Raw genomic sequence first — 18,945 nt, forward strand, 5'->3', positions numbered from 1 at the left:
GACAGGGCCAGTCCGAGATACGGGACAGGGAGCGACTACTGAGTGGGCCACCAGGGCAGAGACAATCCAAGACAAGGGACAGGGAGCGACTAATGAGAGGGTCTTAGGACAGAGACAATCCGAGACAAGGGACAGGGAGCAACTAATGAGAGGGTCCCAGGACAGAGACAATCCGAGATACGGAACAGGGAGCGACTACTGAGTGGGCTACCAGGAGAGAGACAATCTGAGATACGGAACAGGGAGCGACTACTAAGTGGACCACCAGAACAGAAACAATGGAAGAGCCTGACGGCAACTACTACTGCAAAACACGTGTCCCTTTCCTACTAGCTAATTAGAATTAATTCATTTTTACATTCCTGACAGCCCTTTCCTCTTCCGAGGAAACTATAACTCCCAGCGTGTCTCTACAGCTGCAGACCGTCAGGATGCGAAAGGAGTTTTATTTTCCCCCACAGATGACATTCCTTGGGTAACCTTATTAAGGGTCGCTCTAGATGGGACAGCTATCATCTGAATAATAGCTTGAAACAGCAACTATAAATGACAGTCACTCCATGTAAACATGGCTACCAGCAGAGTGATGGACTATAAGGGCTCATGCCCACGAGCGTGATTTCACCACGTATTATGGACGCGATGCACGCCCACATAGTACTCAGTGAATGGAGTCAATGAAAGAGCATTGATTTTCATTGATCCATTCACATTAACGTATATACTTTGTGTGTGAAAAAGATCGCAGCATGCTCTATGTCACCACATATTACGCTTGTACAGGCCTATTCTCTATGGGTAGCGTATTCAACATTATCCATACGCAATACATTACGTATAATCAGCGTTGAATCCGCAACGCCGCTATGAGGCAGAGCGGGGAATTTTTTAAAAAAAGGGAAACAAGTCACATTGCGCATGAGATACGAAGTCATACGCAGTGTTAACCGGATCACCGACGGTTCCCACGGCAGTAAAACCTATACACCTGTGGGCATGAGCTCCAACTTGTTCCCTAGTCGCTAGTCGTTTAATTTCAGCTCACCTAAAAAGTCGCCTGGTGTAAAGTCGCAGTTGTTCGTACTTAAACGACTTGTGAACGAATTTACATGGAGACCCCCCCTACGAATGGTATCTCGGTAATACCCCTTTTACATTGGACGACTGCTTCAGCGCCCGGCTGCGTGATATGTGGTGGATAAAGTCAGTGAAAGTAAATAGACTTTCATTGATCTATTTATATGAGCGTGTAGATACATGCGAGTAATAGATCGCAGCATGCTCTATTTCTCGGCATGACACACAGCGTGGGCCCTATACATTAGTGTTGGCAGCGTATGCAACGTGGTCCATACGCAATACATTGTGTATTGGCAGTGATTCATACGCAAACACGCTATGAAACAGAGCATGGAATAAAAAAAAAAAGACGGAGTCACGCTGCGCATGACTGCGTGCGTTAGATACGCGGGCATGCGCAGTACACTCGCTGCCTGTACACAGTTTCTGCCAGCACAGCCGGCATCGCAAACACCAGCAAAAGCGTTTTACTCTACGCCGGTGGACATGAGCCCTAACAGTGATTTTTACCCTTGTTCTCTCACTGCCTGCGTTCACACTGATCTAACAAGCAGTTTGCACCATCATTATGCCGTGTAAAAGGGCCTTAAACAACTTTTAAACAATCATCTCTGTGTTTATACACTTCAGCCACTTTCCTGTGCAACTATCTGGTTGACATTTGCGCAGTATCAGGCCTCGTTCACACGAGTGTGCTTTTCACGCTCTAATAGCATCGCAAAAGAATCACACAACACTCGGGAGGAAATAGCGTGAACAGGCGATCTCCAGCTATTAAGTCTCGAGCTTAATTAGCAACCTTCACATGATCGGAGCTGCGTGGTTCGTGGGAGTCTATGGAAACGCCTGCGCAGCACACACCAAAGATAGGTCAGGTCCTATCTTTTCTCGCAGCATGGACCTTAGATGCCAGCTTTGCACACGCATGTCCTATGTTTGTTAGATGCAAGCTTTTTGCCCGTCTAAAATTCCTTCATGTGAACGTTTCCATAGGAAACCATTGGTTCTATTAGAGGCGATCTTTTCACGCGCCTATTCTGCACTAAAATCACATTTGTGTGAATGAGGCCTATAGGTACCTTAACGGTGAAGTCACACGACAACCACAATGACAATTGGTTTTACTGCAAATCAGCGTGGTTTATAATTTGTTTGTTAAGGGCCACTTGGTTTTGCTGGTAAAACTGCTCAGACGGAGAGTTGGTCCTCATTCTGTAGTCCCTACGTGTGACATCACCCTTTACAGGATATACCATAAATGCCGTCTTTGTGATCCCCAACTATCAGGTGATATGGGAGTCCACCAGCTTCTGCTTGCCATGTTCTCCATATACTTCAGGGGGACCACACACAAACACAGCCATGTTTCCAATAAAGTGTATGGAGAATGTAGCCACTCGGAATTTGCAAACAGGGATCAGGTGATATTTATATGTAAAATAGCTGTATAGTGGATCCCAAGGATGAATTTTACTGCTGGGCCCCAGAGTGACACTGAATAGCAGACAGACAGAGGTGAACTGACTCTCCTGATCCCCAATGCAAAGGACCAGACCTACCATGTGCCATTTATAATATTAGTGATAGATAGATAGATAGATAGATAGATAGATAGATAGATAGATAGATAGATAGATAGATAGATAGATAGATAGATAGATGTGGTGAATATGGTATACCTTGACTTTAGTAAAGCATTTGACAAAGTATCTCATACCATACTTATTGAAAAAATGACCAAATCTGGGACTGACAAGGCAACTGTTAGGTGGATTCACAACTGGCTGAGTGATCATACTCAAAGAGTGGTCATAAATGGCTGCACATCCAAGTGGAAGAATGTATCAAGTGGGGAACCACAAGGCTCTGTCCTAGGCCCAGTGTTGGTCAACATTTTTATAAATGATCTGGAGGGGGGAATTTATGGGAAACTGATCAAATTTGCTGACGACACAAAGCTAGGAGGGATAGCTAACACTAGGGAAGAGAGACGGAGGATTCAAAAAGGTCTAGAAAAGCTTGCACAGTGGGCAGCAACTAACAGAATGGTATTTAACAAGGAGAAATGCAAAGTCCTACATCTGGGCAAGAAAAATGAAGAAAGCACATATAGAATGGGAGGAATTGGGTTAAGCAGCAGCACATGTGAAAAAGATTTGGGTATACTAATAAATCATAGACTGAGCATGAGTCAACAATGTGATGCAGCATCCAAAAAGGCAAACACAATTCTGGGATGTATTAAGAGAAGCATAGAGTCTAGATCAGGTGAGGTCATTATCCCCCTCTACTCTTCCTTAGTCAGACCTCATCTGGAATACTGTGTCCAGCTCTGGGCACCCCACTTTAAAAAAGAAATAGACAAACTGGAGCAAGTTCAGAGAAGAGTTACCAAGATGGTGAGCGGTCTGCAAATCATGTCCTATGAGGGACGGTTAAAGGATCTGGGAATGTTTAGCAGAAGAGAAGGCTGAGAGGAGACTTAATAGCTGTCTACAAATATCTGAGGGGCTGTCACAGTGCAGAGGGATCAGCCCTATTCTCATCTGCACAAGGAAAGACTAGAAGTAGAGATGAGCGAGTATACTCGCTAAGGCACATTACTCGAGCGAGTAGTGCCTTAGCCGAGTATCTCCCCGCTCGTCTCTAAAGATTCGGGGGCCGGCGGGGGGAGGGGAGCGGCGGGGGAGAGCGGGGAGGAACGGAGGGGAGATCTCTCTCTCCCCTGCCGCTCCCCCCTGCTCCCCGCCGCAACTCACCTGTCACCAGCGCCAGCCCCCAAATCTTTAGAGATGAGCGGGGAGGTACTCGGCTATGGTACTACTTGCTCGAGTAATATGCCTTAGCGAGTATACTCGCTCATCTCTAACTAGAAGCAATGGGATGAAACTGAAAGGGAGGAGACACAGATTAGATATTAGACAGTGAGGGGGATCAATGAGTGGAACAGGTTGCCACGGGAGGTGGTGAGTTCTCCTTCAATGGAAGTCTTCAGAGGCTGGACAGACATCTGTCTGGGATGATTTAGTAAATCCGGCATTGAACAGGGGGTTGGAGGTCCCTTCCAACTCTATCATTCTATGATAGATAGATAGATATGAGATAGATAGATAATTTCATTACCCCATTTCAAATTCTTTTTTTTGTGCCATTTTACACTTTCAGCTATTTGCAGAAAACAGTCAAACAAGAAGAATTTAAGTAGCTGAACACAACTAATATCACAAGCAGTTTCTCCAAATTCACTACAAAATGCCACTATTACCGACTCCTGCAGCCTCGGAATTATTCCCTCCGCCATGACAAGCATCTTTAGTACTTAGTAAAGCACTTTTTGCTGATATGACCCGCTGCAGACGTGATGTATAGCCAGACAGCAGCTTCTGGCTGCCTTCACACGGGCGCTGCAAATTTTCGGCTGCCCGCGTCATGGCTGCATCACAGCCAAAAGTCGCATGAACAAGAGGCAGCCAGGATACAAGCAGACCAAGTTGCGGTTGCATCTCCCATTTTAACGCCCTTTCAGACGGCCGGGTGTGGTGTGTATACACTGCAGCCCAGAATACTGTCAGGCGGGGGGAGAGAGTTTAGCTCTGCTAAACTCCCTCCCCCTCTCCGCCCCTTGCCAGCTGCTGGCAAAGGTAGGGGGTGGGACGGGGTGTGAGCTAGTGTGTTAAACTCTCGCCTCCTCTCCATCCCTTGCCAGCAAGGGGAGGGAGCTTGGCGGAGCTAGTGTGCTTATTTCCCGCCCCATCCTTTTGCCAGCAGCCGGCAAGGGGCGGAGAGGGGGAGGGAATTTAGCAGAGCATTTTCCGTCAGCTCTCATAGGCTCCCATAGGAGTCTATAGGACTGGTTGGCGTATTCCGGCAAAACATAGATCCACACCTATCTTTACCGTCCGGGCCTAAAAACGTCAGGCCGGAATGTGCTCCATATCTTTTGTAGCCGGCTGATTTAACTCACTGGAAAATCGCCCATCTGAACAAATGCATTGGAATCCAGCGCATCAAATGGTCGTGATTGTTTTCGGCCAGCGTTTTATTGTGGCAAAATTGCTGCGTTAAAACGCTCATGTCAATCCAGCCTCTGATAGCATTCCTGGGAATCCTAGCCCGTTCCTTATGGACAATGGCCTCCAGTTCTCTAATATTCTTGGGTGTCTGTGCGGCAGCCGCCTTCTTCACGTCACCAAAGATTTTCTATGGTGTTCAAGTCAGGCAAATGTGATGACCACTCCAGAATCTTCTAGAACTTCTGAAACCTTGGTGGACTTCTTGGGATCGTTGTCCTGTTGGAAGGTCCAATGACGTCTGAGGATCAGTTTCCACACAGAAATCACAACGTTTTTTTCCTGGGATTCCCTGTTACGTGATTGAATCCATCTTGTCCCCCACACACTGCAGGTTTCCAGCCCCAGAGCGCCCCCGAACCACCGCCATGCTTCAACATAGGCAACGGGATCTTTTCAGCTTCTACTTCCTTCTTCCTCCTCCAGACGTACCGCTGATCCGGAGGCCCGAACGGCTCCAGTTGCATCGCTCCACAGAACAGAATCCCCAAACTTCTGTGGGTATTTATCTGGTTTTGAGTATATTGGAGCGACGTTCCTTGTCTTTTGGGTCAGTAGAGGTGAACGTCTTGGAGTTCGGGCATGAAGACCTTCAGCATTTAGTAGGCGCCTTACTGCGGAAACAGAAACCTCAGTACCTGCTGCCACCAGATCTTACTGCAGGTCTTTTGCAGTGACTGGAGGGTTTTGGCCACTGGCCGCCTCGGGAATCTGGTGACAGATGGTAATAGCTTCCTTTTTATGCCGCATTCAGTTGTGCAGCCATAGTTCCTTATTTGCGAAATGCTTCCAGTTGTATTGCTAGTAACATTCAGGGCCTTTATAGCATTTTGTGTCTATCTCTTTGTTTTCCATAGTATGTTAGGCTGAAAGAAGACAATATCCATCTAGTTCAGCCAGTGTCCACCCCTTCCACCTTGTTGATCCAGAGGAAGGCAAAAAAAAACAATGAGGCAGAAGCCAATTTAGCCCATTTGGGGGAAAAAAATATTTCCCACCTCCATAATGGCAGTCAGAATAATCCTTGCATCAATGTTTGAAAGTTCCTACCTAACTCCAAGACCCGGATCAACAACCCTGCTGGTTGTGAGTATAGGGCAATTATCTCTTAATTTTTTGTGCTGCTCTCTTTACTTAACCATATTTCTAACGTGCAATCAAACATCACAGCCAATTAAAACCCTCACCAGTTCAGGTATTTGATGTGTTTTATCTCAAGCACACCTGATACAACTAATGAAGCCCTTGATTAGTTGCATCGGGTGCATTTAAGACAACACTTGATTTGCAAATGTGTGCCCTTATGAGAAATTTTATTCAAGTGTTGAACAATGCAGTCCTAAGCTCTCGCTCAAAACTTAAAGGTTGTGAGTTCAATCCCCGCATGGTTCAGGTAGACGGCTCAAGCCTTCCATCCTTTCGAGGCCGGTAAAATGAGCACCCAGTTTGCTGAGGGGTAATAAAAAAATTACCTGAAAGTGCTGTGAAATAAGTTGGCACTATACAAGTAACGAGTCCCTTCCCCTTCCCCCTTATATTAGTTGTATTGAGCTATTTAAATCGTTCTTGATTGATTTGGGTTTTTGCAAACAGCTGAAAGTTTGCAAAATCTATCAGATAAACCTAATCTGCAGTGGGGATGTGAATCACTTTGATTGCAGCTAAAGATACATAAAAATACATAGAGATAAAGGGAGAGAGAAAGAGAATTTCTCAAAATAGGATAAATATTTAGCTAATAATATTTCAGTTTATTCCCTTTGTCTTTTTTATCCAATCAAGTGGCATTTTGGATGATGAGGGTTGTAGTACATTATGTAACCTTTATGAAAAAATAATACTACATGATGTCTCTGTACAAGAGGTGTAGCTTGTAGCAGGGACGGGGCTTAAGACACCATACATTGTATTCCTACATGCTCCAAGAACATGGATCCATCCTGGACTGTGATATTGTGCTTACACTGGGTCAAAATCACCACAACTGGAAATCCACAGATGAAGTAAGACAACCAGATATTTAATAGTTTCCATTCCAGGACAGAAAAAAATAATGTCAATCAAAATCCTCGTAGCTCTGTTAGTCATGAAGTCCTGAGTCTCCATGGAGATGTTCACCATAACAAGAACAACATCTGACATGTACTCGATGAGAGCCAAAGTATCTCCACAAAGTTAAACTGTAAGAGGCCAATCACAAATCCTCCCATGACATCGCTGATATGGTGTCGGCCGATCATAATACGAGACAATCCAACAGTGAAGGCCCACAGGACCAGTAGAATTCGCAAAGGGATGGCGAGCACTAGGTGGTTCAGGAAGAACTTGGACACCATAGTGGCTCGACTGGCATGTCCTGCTGGGAAGGCGTAGACATCAAGAACCAGGTGATCCAGGATACTAGGAGTCACCTCATATGGACCACGGCGTTTCATCAACCTCTGTAGTCCAGCCACTGTAAGTATGTCCAGAAGTAGCGCTGCCAGAGAAAAAAGAAGAATATAGTGAAACATGCTATCTGTATAGCCGCCTCAGCAGTAGTCACTAAACTATTCAGTCATTGTACAGAAATATTACACCTATAATGCTGCTCCGTATGTACAGGAATATAACTACTATAATACTGGTCCGTATGTACAAGAATATAACTACTATAATACTGCTCCGTATGTACAAGAATATAACTACTATAATACTGCTCCCTATGTACAAGAATATAACTACTATAATACTGCCTCCTATGTACAAGAATATAACTACTATAATACTGCTCCCTATGTACAAGAATATAACTACTATAATACTGCTCCTATGTACAAGAATATAACTACTATAATACTGCCCCCTATGTACAAGAATATAACTACTATAATACTGCTCCCTATGTACACGAATATAACTACTTTAATACTGCCCCCAATGTACAAGAATATAACTACTATAATACTGCCCCCTATGTACAAGAATATAACTACTATAATACTGCCCCTATGTACAAGAATATAACTACTATAATACTGCCCCCTATGTACAAGAATATAACTACTATAATACTGTCCCCTATGTACAAGAATATAACTACTATAATACTGCCCCCTATGTACAAGAATATAACTACTATAATACTGCCCTCTACGTACAAGAATATAACTACTATAATACTGCCCCCTATGTACAAGAATATAACTACTATAATACTGCCCCCTATGTACAAGAATATAACTACTATAATACTGCCTCCTATGTACAAGAATATAACTACTATAATACTGCCTCCTATGTACAAGAATATAACTACTATAATACTGCCCCCTATGTACAAGAATATAACTACTATAATACTGCCCCCTATGTACAAGAATATAACTACTATAATACTGCCTCCTATGTACAAGAATATAACTACTATAATACTGCTCCTATGTACAAGAATGTAACTACTATAATACTGCTCCTATATACAAGACTATAAACCTATACTACTGCCCCCTATAGATAAACAGATGGGGTAATAGAATGGAGAGCAGTTATATGGCAGTAGTGTATTTAGTCATTTGTGTGACCTATACTCAGTGACGTCATTGTTCTGTCTCCCTCTTCTTGTGATGACGTCACTGGTTTTGGTTATTTGCGGGTGATTTGCTGCTTCTCTCTGCTTTTGCTTGTTTAGTCTCAGGATATCATTGCTGTCACTTTTGTAGTCAGGGAGTCCTGCGCTCCTGTGATTCAGCAGCAGACCATTTTGCAATTTGAGGGTGTCAGCACTTTGGACGGTCGACCCCCCCCCAGAAATAGCTGCAAGTGGTGCCGTCACTCACAGATCACCTAATCCAGCGCCTGATCATTTGTGACCCAAATAACCGGGATCAGGCAGGTTGTTGGGGGGATCATCGAGCTGGCGGCTCGTCACCGGAGCCCGAACCTGTGCAGTGAATATGAACTGCTGCTGGATGTGATCATGTAAACGTCCTGACACGCTGACGGCGAGCCTGCTCACTGTCACACTCTTGGATCTCGCCGCCTCGGGACGGAATGTTCTAGAAAACAAGAGCTTAATAGGACTGTTTAAAATGGTGGAAGCCGGCAGGAACCTATATCTCTGTATAGGGGTCACCTGTGGGGTATATCAACTACAGTAAGGACATGTTTTAAGGGTTCATCCAGTCTTATATATTTTGTCTTTTAACTCTTGATCAATTGCAATAAATCTGCTTGCTGTCATTAAATGGGAACATTGTTGTCTACACCCAGATGCTGAAAATCTATACTGATATCCAGCTGACAGAGATACAGGTCACGTTACAATGTATCGTGTAATCGGGATGGGCCTTGACTCTGAAGATATGTTCCAATTGTTCACAGCAAGCAGAGATCTTGAAAAATGTAAAAAAGTGAAACACAAAGGGGCGCATTTATTAAGAGTTTTATGCCACTTTCTGGTGTGAAAAAGTTGCAAATTTTTGACACATGGCTTTTCCAAAAAGTGGGTGGGGCTTGCTGGGAGGGACAGTATATGGTATATGTGAACCCTATATTGCACCGTTATGTAGGTGACAGTATACAATGTATGTTGACACTATATATCACTGTTATGTAGGGACAGTATACACTGTATGTAGACACTATATAGTACTGTTATGTGGGGGCAGTATACACCGTATGTAGACACTATATAGCACTGTTATGTGGGGGCAGTATACACCGTATGTAGACACTATATAGCACTGTTATGTGGGGACAGTATACAGTGTATGTAGACACTATATAGCACTGTTATGTGGGGGCAGTATACACCGTATGTAGACACTATATAGCACTGTTATGTGGGGACAGTATACAGTGTATGTAGACACTATATAGCACTGTTATGTGGGGACAGTATACACCGTATGTAGACACTATATAGCACTGTTATGTGGGGACAGTATACACCGTATGTAGACACTATATAGCACTGTTATGTGGGGACAGTATACACTGTATGTAGACACTATATAGCACTGTTATGTGGGGGCAGTATACACCGTATGTAGACACTATATAGCACTGTTATGTGGGGACAGTATACAGTGTATGTAGACACTATACAGCACTGTTATGTGGGGGCAGTATACACCGTATGTAGACACTATATAGCACTGTTATGTGGGGACAGTATACAGTGTATGTAGACACTATATAGCACTGTTATGTGGGGACAGTATACACCGTATGTAGACACTATATAGCACTGTTATGTGGGGACAGTATACACCGTATGTAGACACTATATAGCACTGTTATGTGGGGACAGTATACAATGTATGTAGACACTTTATAGCACTGTTATGTGGGGACAGTATACAGTGTATGTAGACACTATATAGCACTGTTATGTGGGGACAGTATACAATGTATGTAGACACTATATAGCACTGTTATGTGGGGACAGTATACACCGTATGTAGACACAATATAGCACTGTTATGTGGGGACAGTATACACCATATGTAAACACTATATAGCACTGTTATTTGGGGACAGTATACACTGTATATAGATTCTATATAGCACTGTTATGTGGGGACAGTATACACTATATAGCACTGTTATGTGGGGACAGTATAGACTGTATATAGATACCATATAGCACTGTTATGTGGGGACAGTATACACCGTATGTACACACTATGTAGCACTGTTTTGTGGGGACAGTATACACTGTATATAGATTCTATATAGCACTGTTATGTGGGGACAGTATAGACTGTATATAGACACTATATAGCACTGTTATGTGGGGACAGTATACACCATATGTAGACACTATATAGCACTGTTATGTGGGGACAGTATACACTGTATATAGATTCTATATAGCACTGTTATGTGGGGACAGTATACACTATATAGCACTGTTATGTGGGGACAGTATAGACTGTATATAGATACTATATAGCACTGTTATGTGGGGACAGTATACACTGTATATAGACACTATATAGCACTGTTATGTGGGGACAATATAGACGGTATATACACACTATATAGCAGTCATATGTGGGGACAGTATACACCATATGTAGACACTATGTAGCACTGTTATGTAGGGACAGTATACACTGTAAATAGATTCTATATAGCACTGTTATGTGGGGACAGCATACACTGTATATAGACACTATATAGCACTCATATGTGGGGACAGTATACACCGTATGTAGACACTATATAGCACTGTTATGTGGGGACAGTATACACTGTATATAGATTCTATATAGCACTGTTACGTGGGGACAGTATACACTGTATATAGACACTATTCAGCACTGTTATATGTGGACAGTATACAGTGTATGTGGACACTATATTGCACTGTAATGTGGGGACAGTATACAGTGTATGCAGACACTATATAGCACTGTTATGTGGGAACAGTATACACCGTATGTAGACACTATATAGCACTGTTATGTGGGGACAGTATACAGTATATATATATTCTATAGAGCACTGTTACGTGGGGACAGTATACACCGTATGTAGACACTATATAGCACTGTTATGTGGGGACAGTATACACCGTATGTAGACACTATTTGGCACTGTTATGTGGGGACAGTATACACCTTATGTAGACACTATATAGCACTGTTATGTGTGGACAGTATACACCGTATGTAGACACTATATAGCACTGTCATGTGGGGACAGTATACACCATATGTAGACACTATATAGCACTGTCATGTGGGGACAGTATACACCATATGTAGACACTATATAGCACTGTCATGTGGGGACAGTATACACCATATGTGGACACTATATAGCACTGTTATGTGGGGACAGTATACAGTGTATGTAGACACTATATAGCACTGAAATGTGGGGACAGTATACACTGTATGTAGACACTATATAGTACTGTTATGTGGGGACAGTATACAGTGTATGTAGACACTATATAGCACTGATATATGGGGACCGTATAGACTGTATGTAGACACTATATAGCACTGTTATGTGGGGACAGTATACACTGTATGTAGACACTATATAGCACTGATATATGGGGACCGTATACACTGTATGTAGACACTATATAGCACTGTTATGTGGGGACAGTATACATCGTATGTAGACACTATATAGCACTGTTATGTGCGGACAGTATACACCGTATGTAGACAATATATACCACTGTTATGTAGGGACCGTATACACAGAATGTAGACACTATATAGCACGGTTATGTGTGGACAGTATAAACCGTATGTAGACACTATATAGCACTGTTATGTGGGGACAGTATACACCATATGTAGACACTATATAGAACTGTTATGTGGGGACAGTATACACCATATGTAGACACTATAAAACACTGTTATGTGGGGACAGTATACACCTTATGTAGACATTATATACCCCTGTTATGTGGGGACAGTATACACTGTATGTAGACACTATATAGCCCTGTTATGTGCGGACAGTATACACCGTATGTAGACACTATAAAGCACTGTTATGTGGGGACAGTATACACTGTATATAGACACTATATAGCACTGTTATGTGGGGACAGTATACACCGTATGTAGACACTATATAGCACTGTTATGTGGGGACAGTATACACCGTATGTAGACACTATATAGCACTGTCATGTGGGGACAGTATACACTGTATGTAGGCACTATATAGCACTGTTATGTGGGGACAGTATACACCATATGTAGACACTATATAGCACTGTTATGTGGGACAGTATACACCGTATGTAGACACTATATAGCACTGTTATGTGGGGACAGTATACACTATATAGCACTGTTATGTGGGGGCCGTATACACCTTATGTAGACACTATAAAGCACTGTTATGTGTGGACAGTATACACCATATGTAGACAGTATATAGCACTGTTATGTGGGGACAGCATACACCGAATGTAGACACTATATAGCACTATTATGTGTGGACAGTATACACTATATAGCACTGTTATGTGGGGACCGTATACACCGTATGTAGACACTATATAACACTGTTATGTGGGGACAGTATACACTGTATGTAGACACTATAAAGCACTGTTATGTGGGGACAGTATACACCATATGTAGACTCTATATAGCACTGTTATGTGGGGACAGTATACACCATATGTAGACACTATAAAGCACTGTTATGTGGGGACAGTATACACTGTATATTGACACTATAAAGCACTGTTATGTGCGGAAAGTATACACTATATAGCACTGTTATGTGGGGACCGTATACACCGTATGTAGACACTATATAGCACTGTTATGTGGGGACAGTATACACTGCATGTAAACACTATATAGCACTGTTATGTGGGGACAGTATACACCATATGTAGACACTATAAAGCACTGTTATGTGGGGACAGTATACACCATATGTAGACACTATACAGCACTGTTATGTGGGGACAGTATACACCATATGTAGACACTATATAGAACTGTTATGTGGGGACAGTATACACCATATGTAGACACTATAAAGCACTGTTATGTGTGGACAGTATACACCGAATGTAGACACTATATAGCACTGTTATGTGGGGACAGTATACACCGTATGTAGACAGTATATAGCACTGTTATGTGGGGACAGTATACATGGTATGTAGACACTATATAGCACTGTTATGTGGGGACAGTATACACCGTATGTAGACAGTATATAGCACTGTTATGTGGGGACAGCATACACCGAATGTAGACACTATATAGCACTGTTATGTGTGGACAGCATAAACGGTATGTAGACACTATATAGCACTGTTATGTGGGGACAGTATACACCGTATGTAGACACTATATAGCACTGTTATGTGGGGACAGTATACACTGTATGTAGGCACTATATAGCACTGTTATGTGGGGAAGGAATACACCGTATGTAGACACTATATACCACTGTTATGTGGGGACAGTATACACCGTATGTAGACACTATATAGCACTGTTATGTGGGGACAGTATACACTGTAGCACTGTTATGTGGGGACAGTATACACCATATGTAGACACTATATATCACTGTTATGTGGGGACAGTATAAACCGTATGTAGACACTATAAAGCACTGTTATGTGTGGACAGTATACACCATATGTAGACACTATATAGCACTGTTATGTGGGGACAGTATAAACCGTATGTAGACACTATAAAGCACTGTTATGTGTGGACAGTATACACCATATGTAGAAACGATAAAGCACTGTTATGTGGGGACAGTATACACCGAATGTAGACACTATATAGCACTGTTATGTGTGGACAGTATAAATGGTATGTACACACTATATAGCACTGTTATGTGGGGACAGTATACACCGTATGTAGACACTATAAAGCACTGTTATGTGCGGAAAGTATACACTATATAGCACTGTTATGTGGGGACCGTATACACCGTATGTAGATACTATATAGCACTGTTATGTGGTGACAGTATACACTGTATCTAGACACTATAAAGCACTGTTATGTGGGGACTGTATACACCATATGTAGACACTATAAAGCACTGTTATGTGGGGACAGTATACACCATATGTAGAAACGATAAAGCACTGTTATGTGGGGACAGTATACACCGAATGTAGACACTATATAGCACTGTTGTGTGAGGACAGTATACACCATATGTAGACACTATATAGCACTGTTATGTGGGGACAGTATACACCGAATGTAGACACTATATAGCACTGTTATGTGTGGACAGTATAAATGGTATGTAGACAGTATATAGCACTGTTATGTGGGGACAGTATACACCGTATGTAGACACTATAAAGCACTGTTATGTGCGGAAAGTATACACTATATAGCACTGTTATGTGGGGACCATATACACCGTATGTAGACACTATATAGCACTGTTATGTGGGGACAGTATACACTGTATGTAGACACTATATAGCACTGTTATGTGGGGACAGTATACACCATATGTAGACACTATAAAGCACTGTTATGTGGGGATAGTATACACCATATGTAGACACTATAAAGCACTGTTATGTGGGGACAGTATACACCGTATGTAGACACTATAAAGCACTGTTATGTGCGGAAAGTATACACTATATAGCACTGTTATGTGGGGACAGTATACACTGTATGTAGACACTATAAAGCACTGTTATGTGGGGACAGTATACACCATATGTAGACACTATAAAGCACTGTTATGTGGGGACAGTATACACCATATGTAGACACTATAAAGCACTGTTATGTGGGGACAGTATACACCATATGTAGACACTATATAGCACTGTTATGTGGGGACAGTATACACCATATGTAGACACTATAAAGCACTGTTATGTGAGGACAGTATACACCATATGTAGAAACGATAAAGCACTGTTATGTGGGGACAGTATACACCGAATGTAGACACTATATAGCACTGTTATGTGTGGACAGTATAAATGGTATGTAGACAGTATATAGCACTGTTATGTGGGGACAGCATACACCGAATGTAGACACTATATAGCACTGTTATGTGTGGACAGTATACACCATATGTAGACACTATATAGCACTGTTATGTGGGGAAAGTATACACTATATAGCACTGTTATGTGGGGACAGTATACACCGTATGTAGACACTATATAGCACTGTTATGTGGGGACAGTATACACCGTATGTAGACACTATATAGCACTGTTATGTGGGGACAGTATACACCGTATGTAGACACTATATAGCACTGATATGTGGGGACAGTATAAACGGTATGTAGACACTATATAGCACTGTTATGTGGGGACAGTATACACTGTATGTAGACACTATATAGCACTGTTATGTGGGGGCAGTATACACCGTATGTAGACACTATATAGCACTGTTATGTGGGGACAGTATACAGTGTATGTAGACACTTTATAGCACTGTTATGTGGGGACAGTATACAGTGTATGTAGACACTATATAGCACTGTTATGTGGGGACAGTATACAATGTATGTAGACACTATATAGCACTGTTATGTGTGGACAGTATACACCGTATGTAGACACTATATAGCACTGTTATGTGGGGACAGCATACACTATATAGCACTGTTATGTGGGGGCCGTATACACCTTATGTAGACACTATAAAGCACTGTTATGTGTGGACAGTATACACCATATGTAGACAGTATATAGCACTGTTATGTGGGGACAGCATACACCGAATGTAGACACTATATAGCACTATTATGTGTGGACAGTATACACTATATAGCACTGTTATGTGGGGACCGTATACACCGTATGTAGACACTATATAACACTGTTATGTGGGGACAGTATACACTGTATGTAGACACTATAAAGCACTGTTATGTGGGGACAGTATACACCATATGTAGACTCTATATAGCACTGTTATGTGGGGACAGTATACACCATATGTAGACACTATAAAGCACTGTTATGTGGGGACAGTATACACTGTATATTGACACTATAAAGCACTGTTATGTGCGGAAAGTATACACTATATAGCACTGTTATGTGGGGACCGTATACACCGTATGTAGACACTATATAGCACTGTTATGTGGGGACAGTATACACTGCATGTAAACACTATATAGCACTGTTATGTGGGGACAGTATACACCATATGTAGACACTATAAAGCACTGTTATGTGGGGACAGTATACACCATATGTAGACACTATACAGCACTGTTATGTGGGGACAGTATACACCATATGTAGACACTATATAGAACTGTTATGTGGGGACAGTATACACCATATGTAGACACTATAAAGCACTGTTATGTGTGGACAGTATACACCGAATGTAGACACTATATAGCACTGTTATGTGGGGACAGTATACACCGTATGTAGACAGTATATAGCACTGTTATGTGGGGACAGTATACATGGTATGTAGACACTATATAGCACTGTTATGTGGGGACAGTATACACCGTATGTAGACAGTATATAGCACTGTTATGTGGGGACAGCATACACCGAATGTAGACACTATATAGCACTGTTATGTGTGGACAGCATAAACGGTATGTAGACACTATATAGCACTGTTATGTGGGGACAGTATACACCGTATGTAGACACTATATAGCACTGTTATGTGGGGACAGTATACACTGTATGTAGGCACTATATAGCACTGTTATGTGGGGAAGGAATACACCGTATGTAGACACTATATACCACTGTTATGTGGGGACAGTATACACCGTATGTAGACACTATATAGCACTGTTATGTGGGGACAGTATACACTGTAGCACTGTTATGTGGGGACAGTATACACCATATGTAGACACTATATATCACTGTTATGTGGGGACAGTATAAACCGTATGTAGACACTATAAAGCACTGTTATGTGTGGACAGTATACACCATATGTAGACACTATATAGCACTGTTATGTGGGGACAGTATAAACCGTATGTAGACACTATAAAGCACTGTTATGTGTGGACAGTATACACCATATGTAGAAACGATAAAGCACTGTTATGTGGGGACAGTATACACCGAATGTAGACACTATATAGCACTGTTATGTGTGGACAGTATAAATGGTATGTACACACTATATAGCACTGTTATGTGGGGACAGTATACACCGTATGTAGACACTATAAAGCACTGTTATGTGCGGAAAGTATACACTATATAGCACTGTTATGTGGGGACCGTATACACCGTATGTAGATACTATATAGCACTGTTATGTGGTGACAGTATACACTGTATCTAGACACTATAAAGCACTGTTATGTGGGGACTGTATACACCATATGTAGACACTATAAAGCACTGTTATGTGGGGACAGTATACACCATATGTAGACACTATAAAGCACTGTTATGTGGGGACAGTATACACCATATGTAGAAACGATAAAGCACTGTTATGTGGGGACAGTATACACCGAATGTAGACACTATATAGCACTGTTGTGTGAGGACAGTATACACCATATGTAGACACTATATAGCACTGTTATGTGGGGACAGTATACACCGAATGTAGACACTATATAGCACTGTTATGTGTGGACAGTATAAATGGTATGTAGACAGTATATAGCACTGTTATGTGGGGACAGTATACACCGTATGTAGACACTATAAAGCACTGTTATGTGCGGAAAGTATACACTATATAGCACTGTTATGTGGGGACCATATACACCGTATGTAGACACTATATAGCACTGTTATGTGGGGACAGTATACACTGTATGTAGACACTATATAGCACTGTTATGTGGGGACAGTATACACCATATGTAGACACTATAAAGCACTGTTATGTGGGGATAGTATACACCATATGTAGACACTATATAGCACTGTTATGTGGGGACAGTATACACCATATGTAGACACTATAAAGCACTGTTATGTGGGGACAGTATACACCGTATGTAGACACTATAAAGTACTGTTATGTGCGGAAAGTATACACTATATAGCACTGTTATGTGGGGACAGTATACACTGTATGTAGACACTATAAAGCACTGTTATGTGGGGACAGTATACACCATATGTAGACACTATAAAGCACTGTTATGTGGGGACAGTATACACCATATGTAGACACTATACAGCACTGTTATGTGGGGACAGTATACACCATATGTAGACACTATATAGCACTGTTATGTGGGGACAGTATACACCATATGTAGACACTATAAAGCACTGTTATGTGAGGACAGTATACACCATATGTAGAAACGATAAAGCACTGTT

The 18,945-nt window shown here is 41.9% G+C and overlaps 1 protein-coding gene across 1 annotated transcript in view; it reads right to left on the bottom strand.

Moving 5' to 3' along the window:
- Positions 1-7,149: 7,149 nt before the first annotated feature.
- Positions 7,150-18,945, bottom strand: part of PLPP7 (phospholipid phosphatase 7 (inactive)) — a 34,762-nt gene continuing 22,966 nt past the window's right edge. Inside the window, exon 2 of the mRNA XM_066579732.1 lies at positions 7,150-7,629. Within this exon, the coding sequence (XP_066435829.1) occupies positions 7,265-7,629 (365 nt within the window). The 3' untranslated portion in view covers positions 7,150-7,264. The remainder of the gene's footprint in view (positions 7,630-18,945) is intronic.

The sequence above is a fragment of the Eleutherodactylus coqui genome, chromosome 10, assembly GCF_035609145.1.
Source record: "Eleutherodactylus coqui strain aEleCoq1 chromosome 10, aEleCoq1.hap1, whole genome shotgun sequence".
Taxonomy (NCBI): domain Eukaryota; kingdom Metazoa; phylum Chordata; class Amphibia; order Anura; family Eleutherodactylidae; genus Eleutherodactylus; species Eleutherodactylus coqui.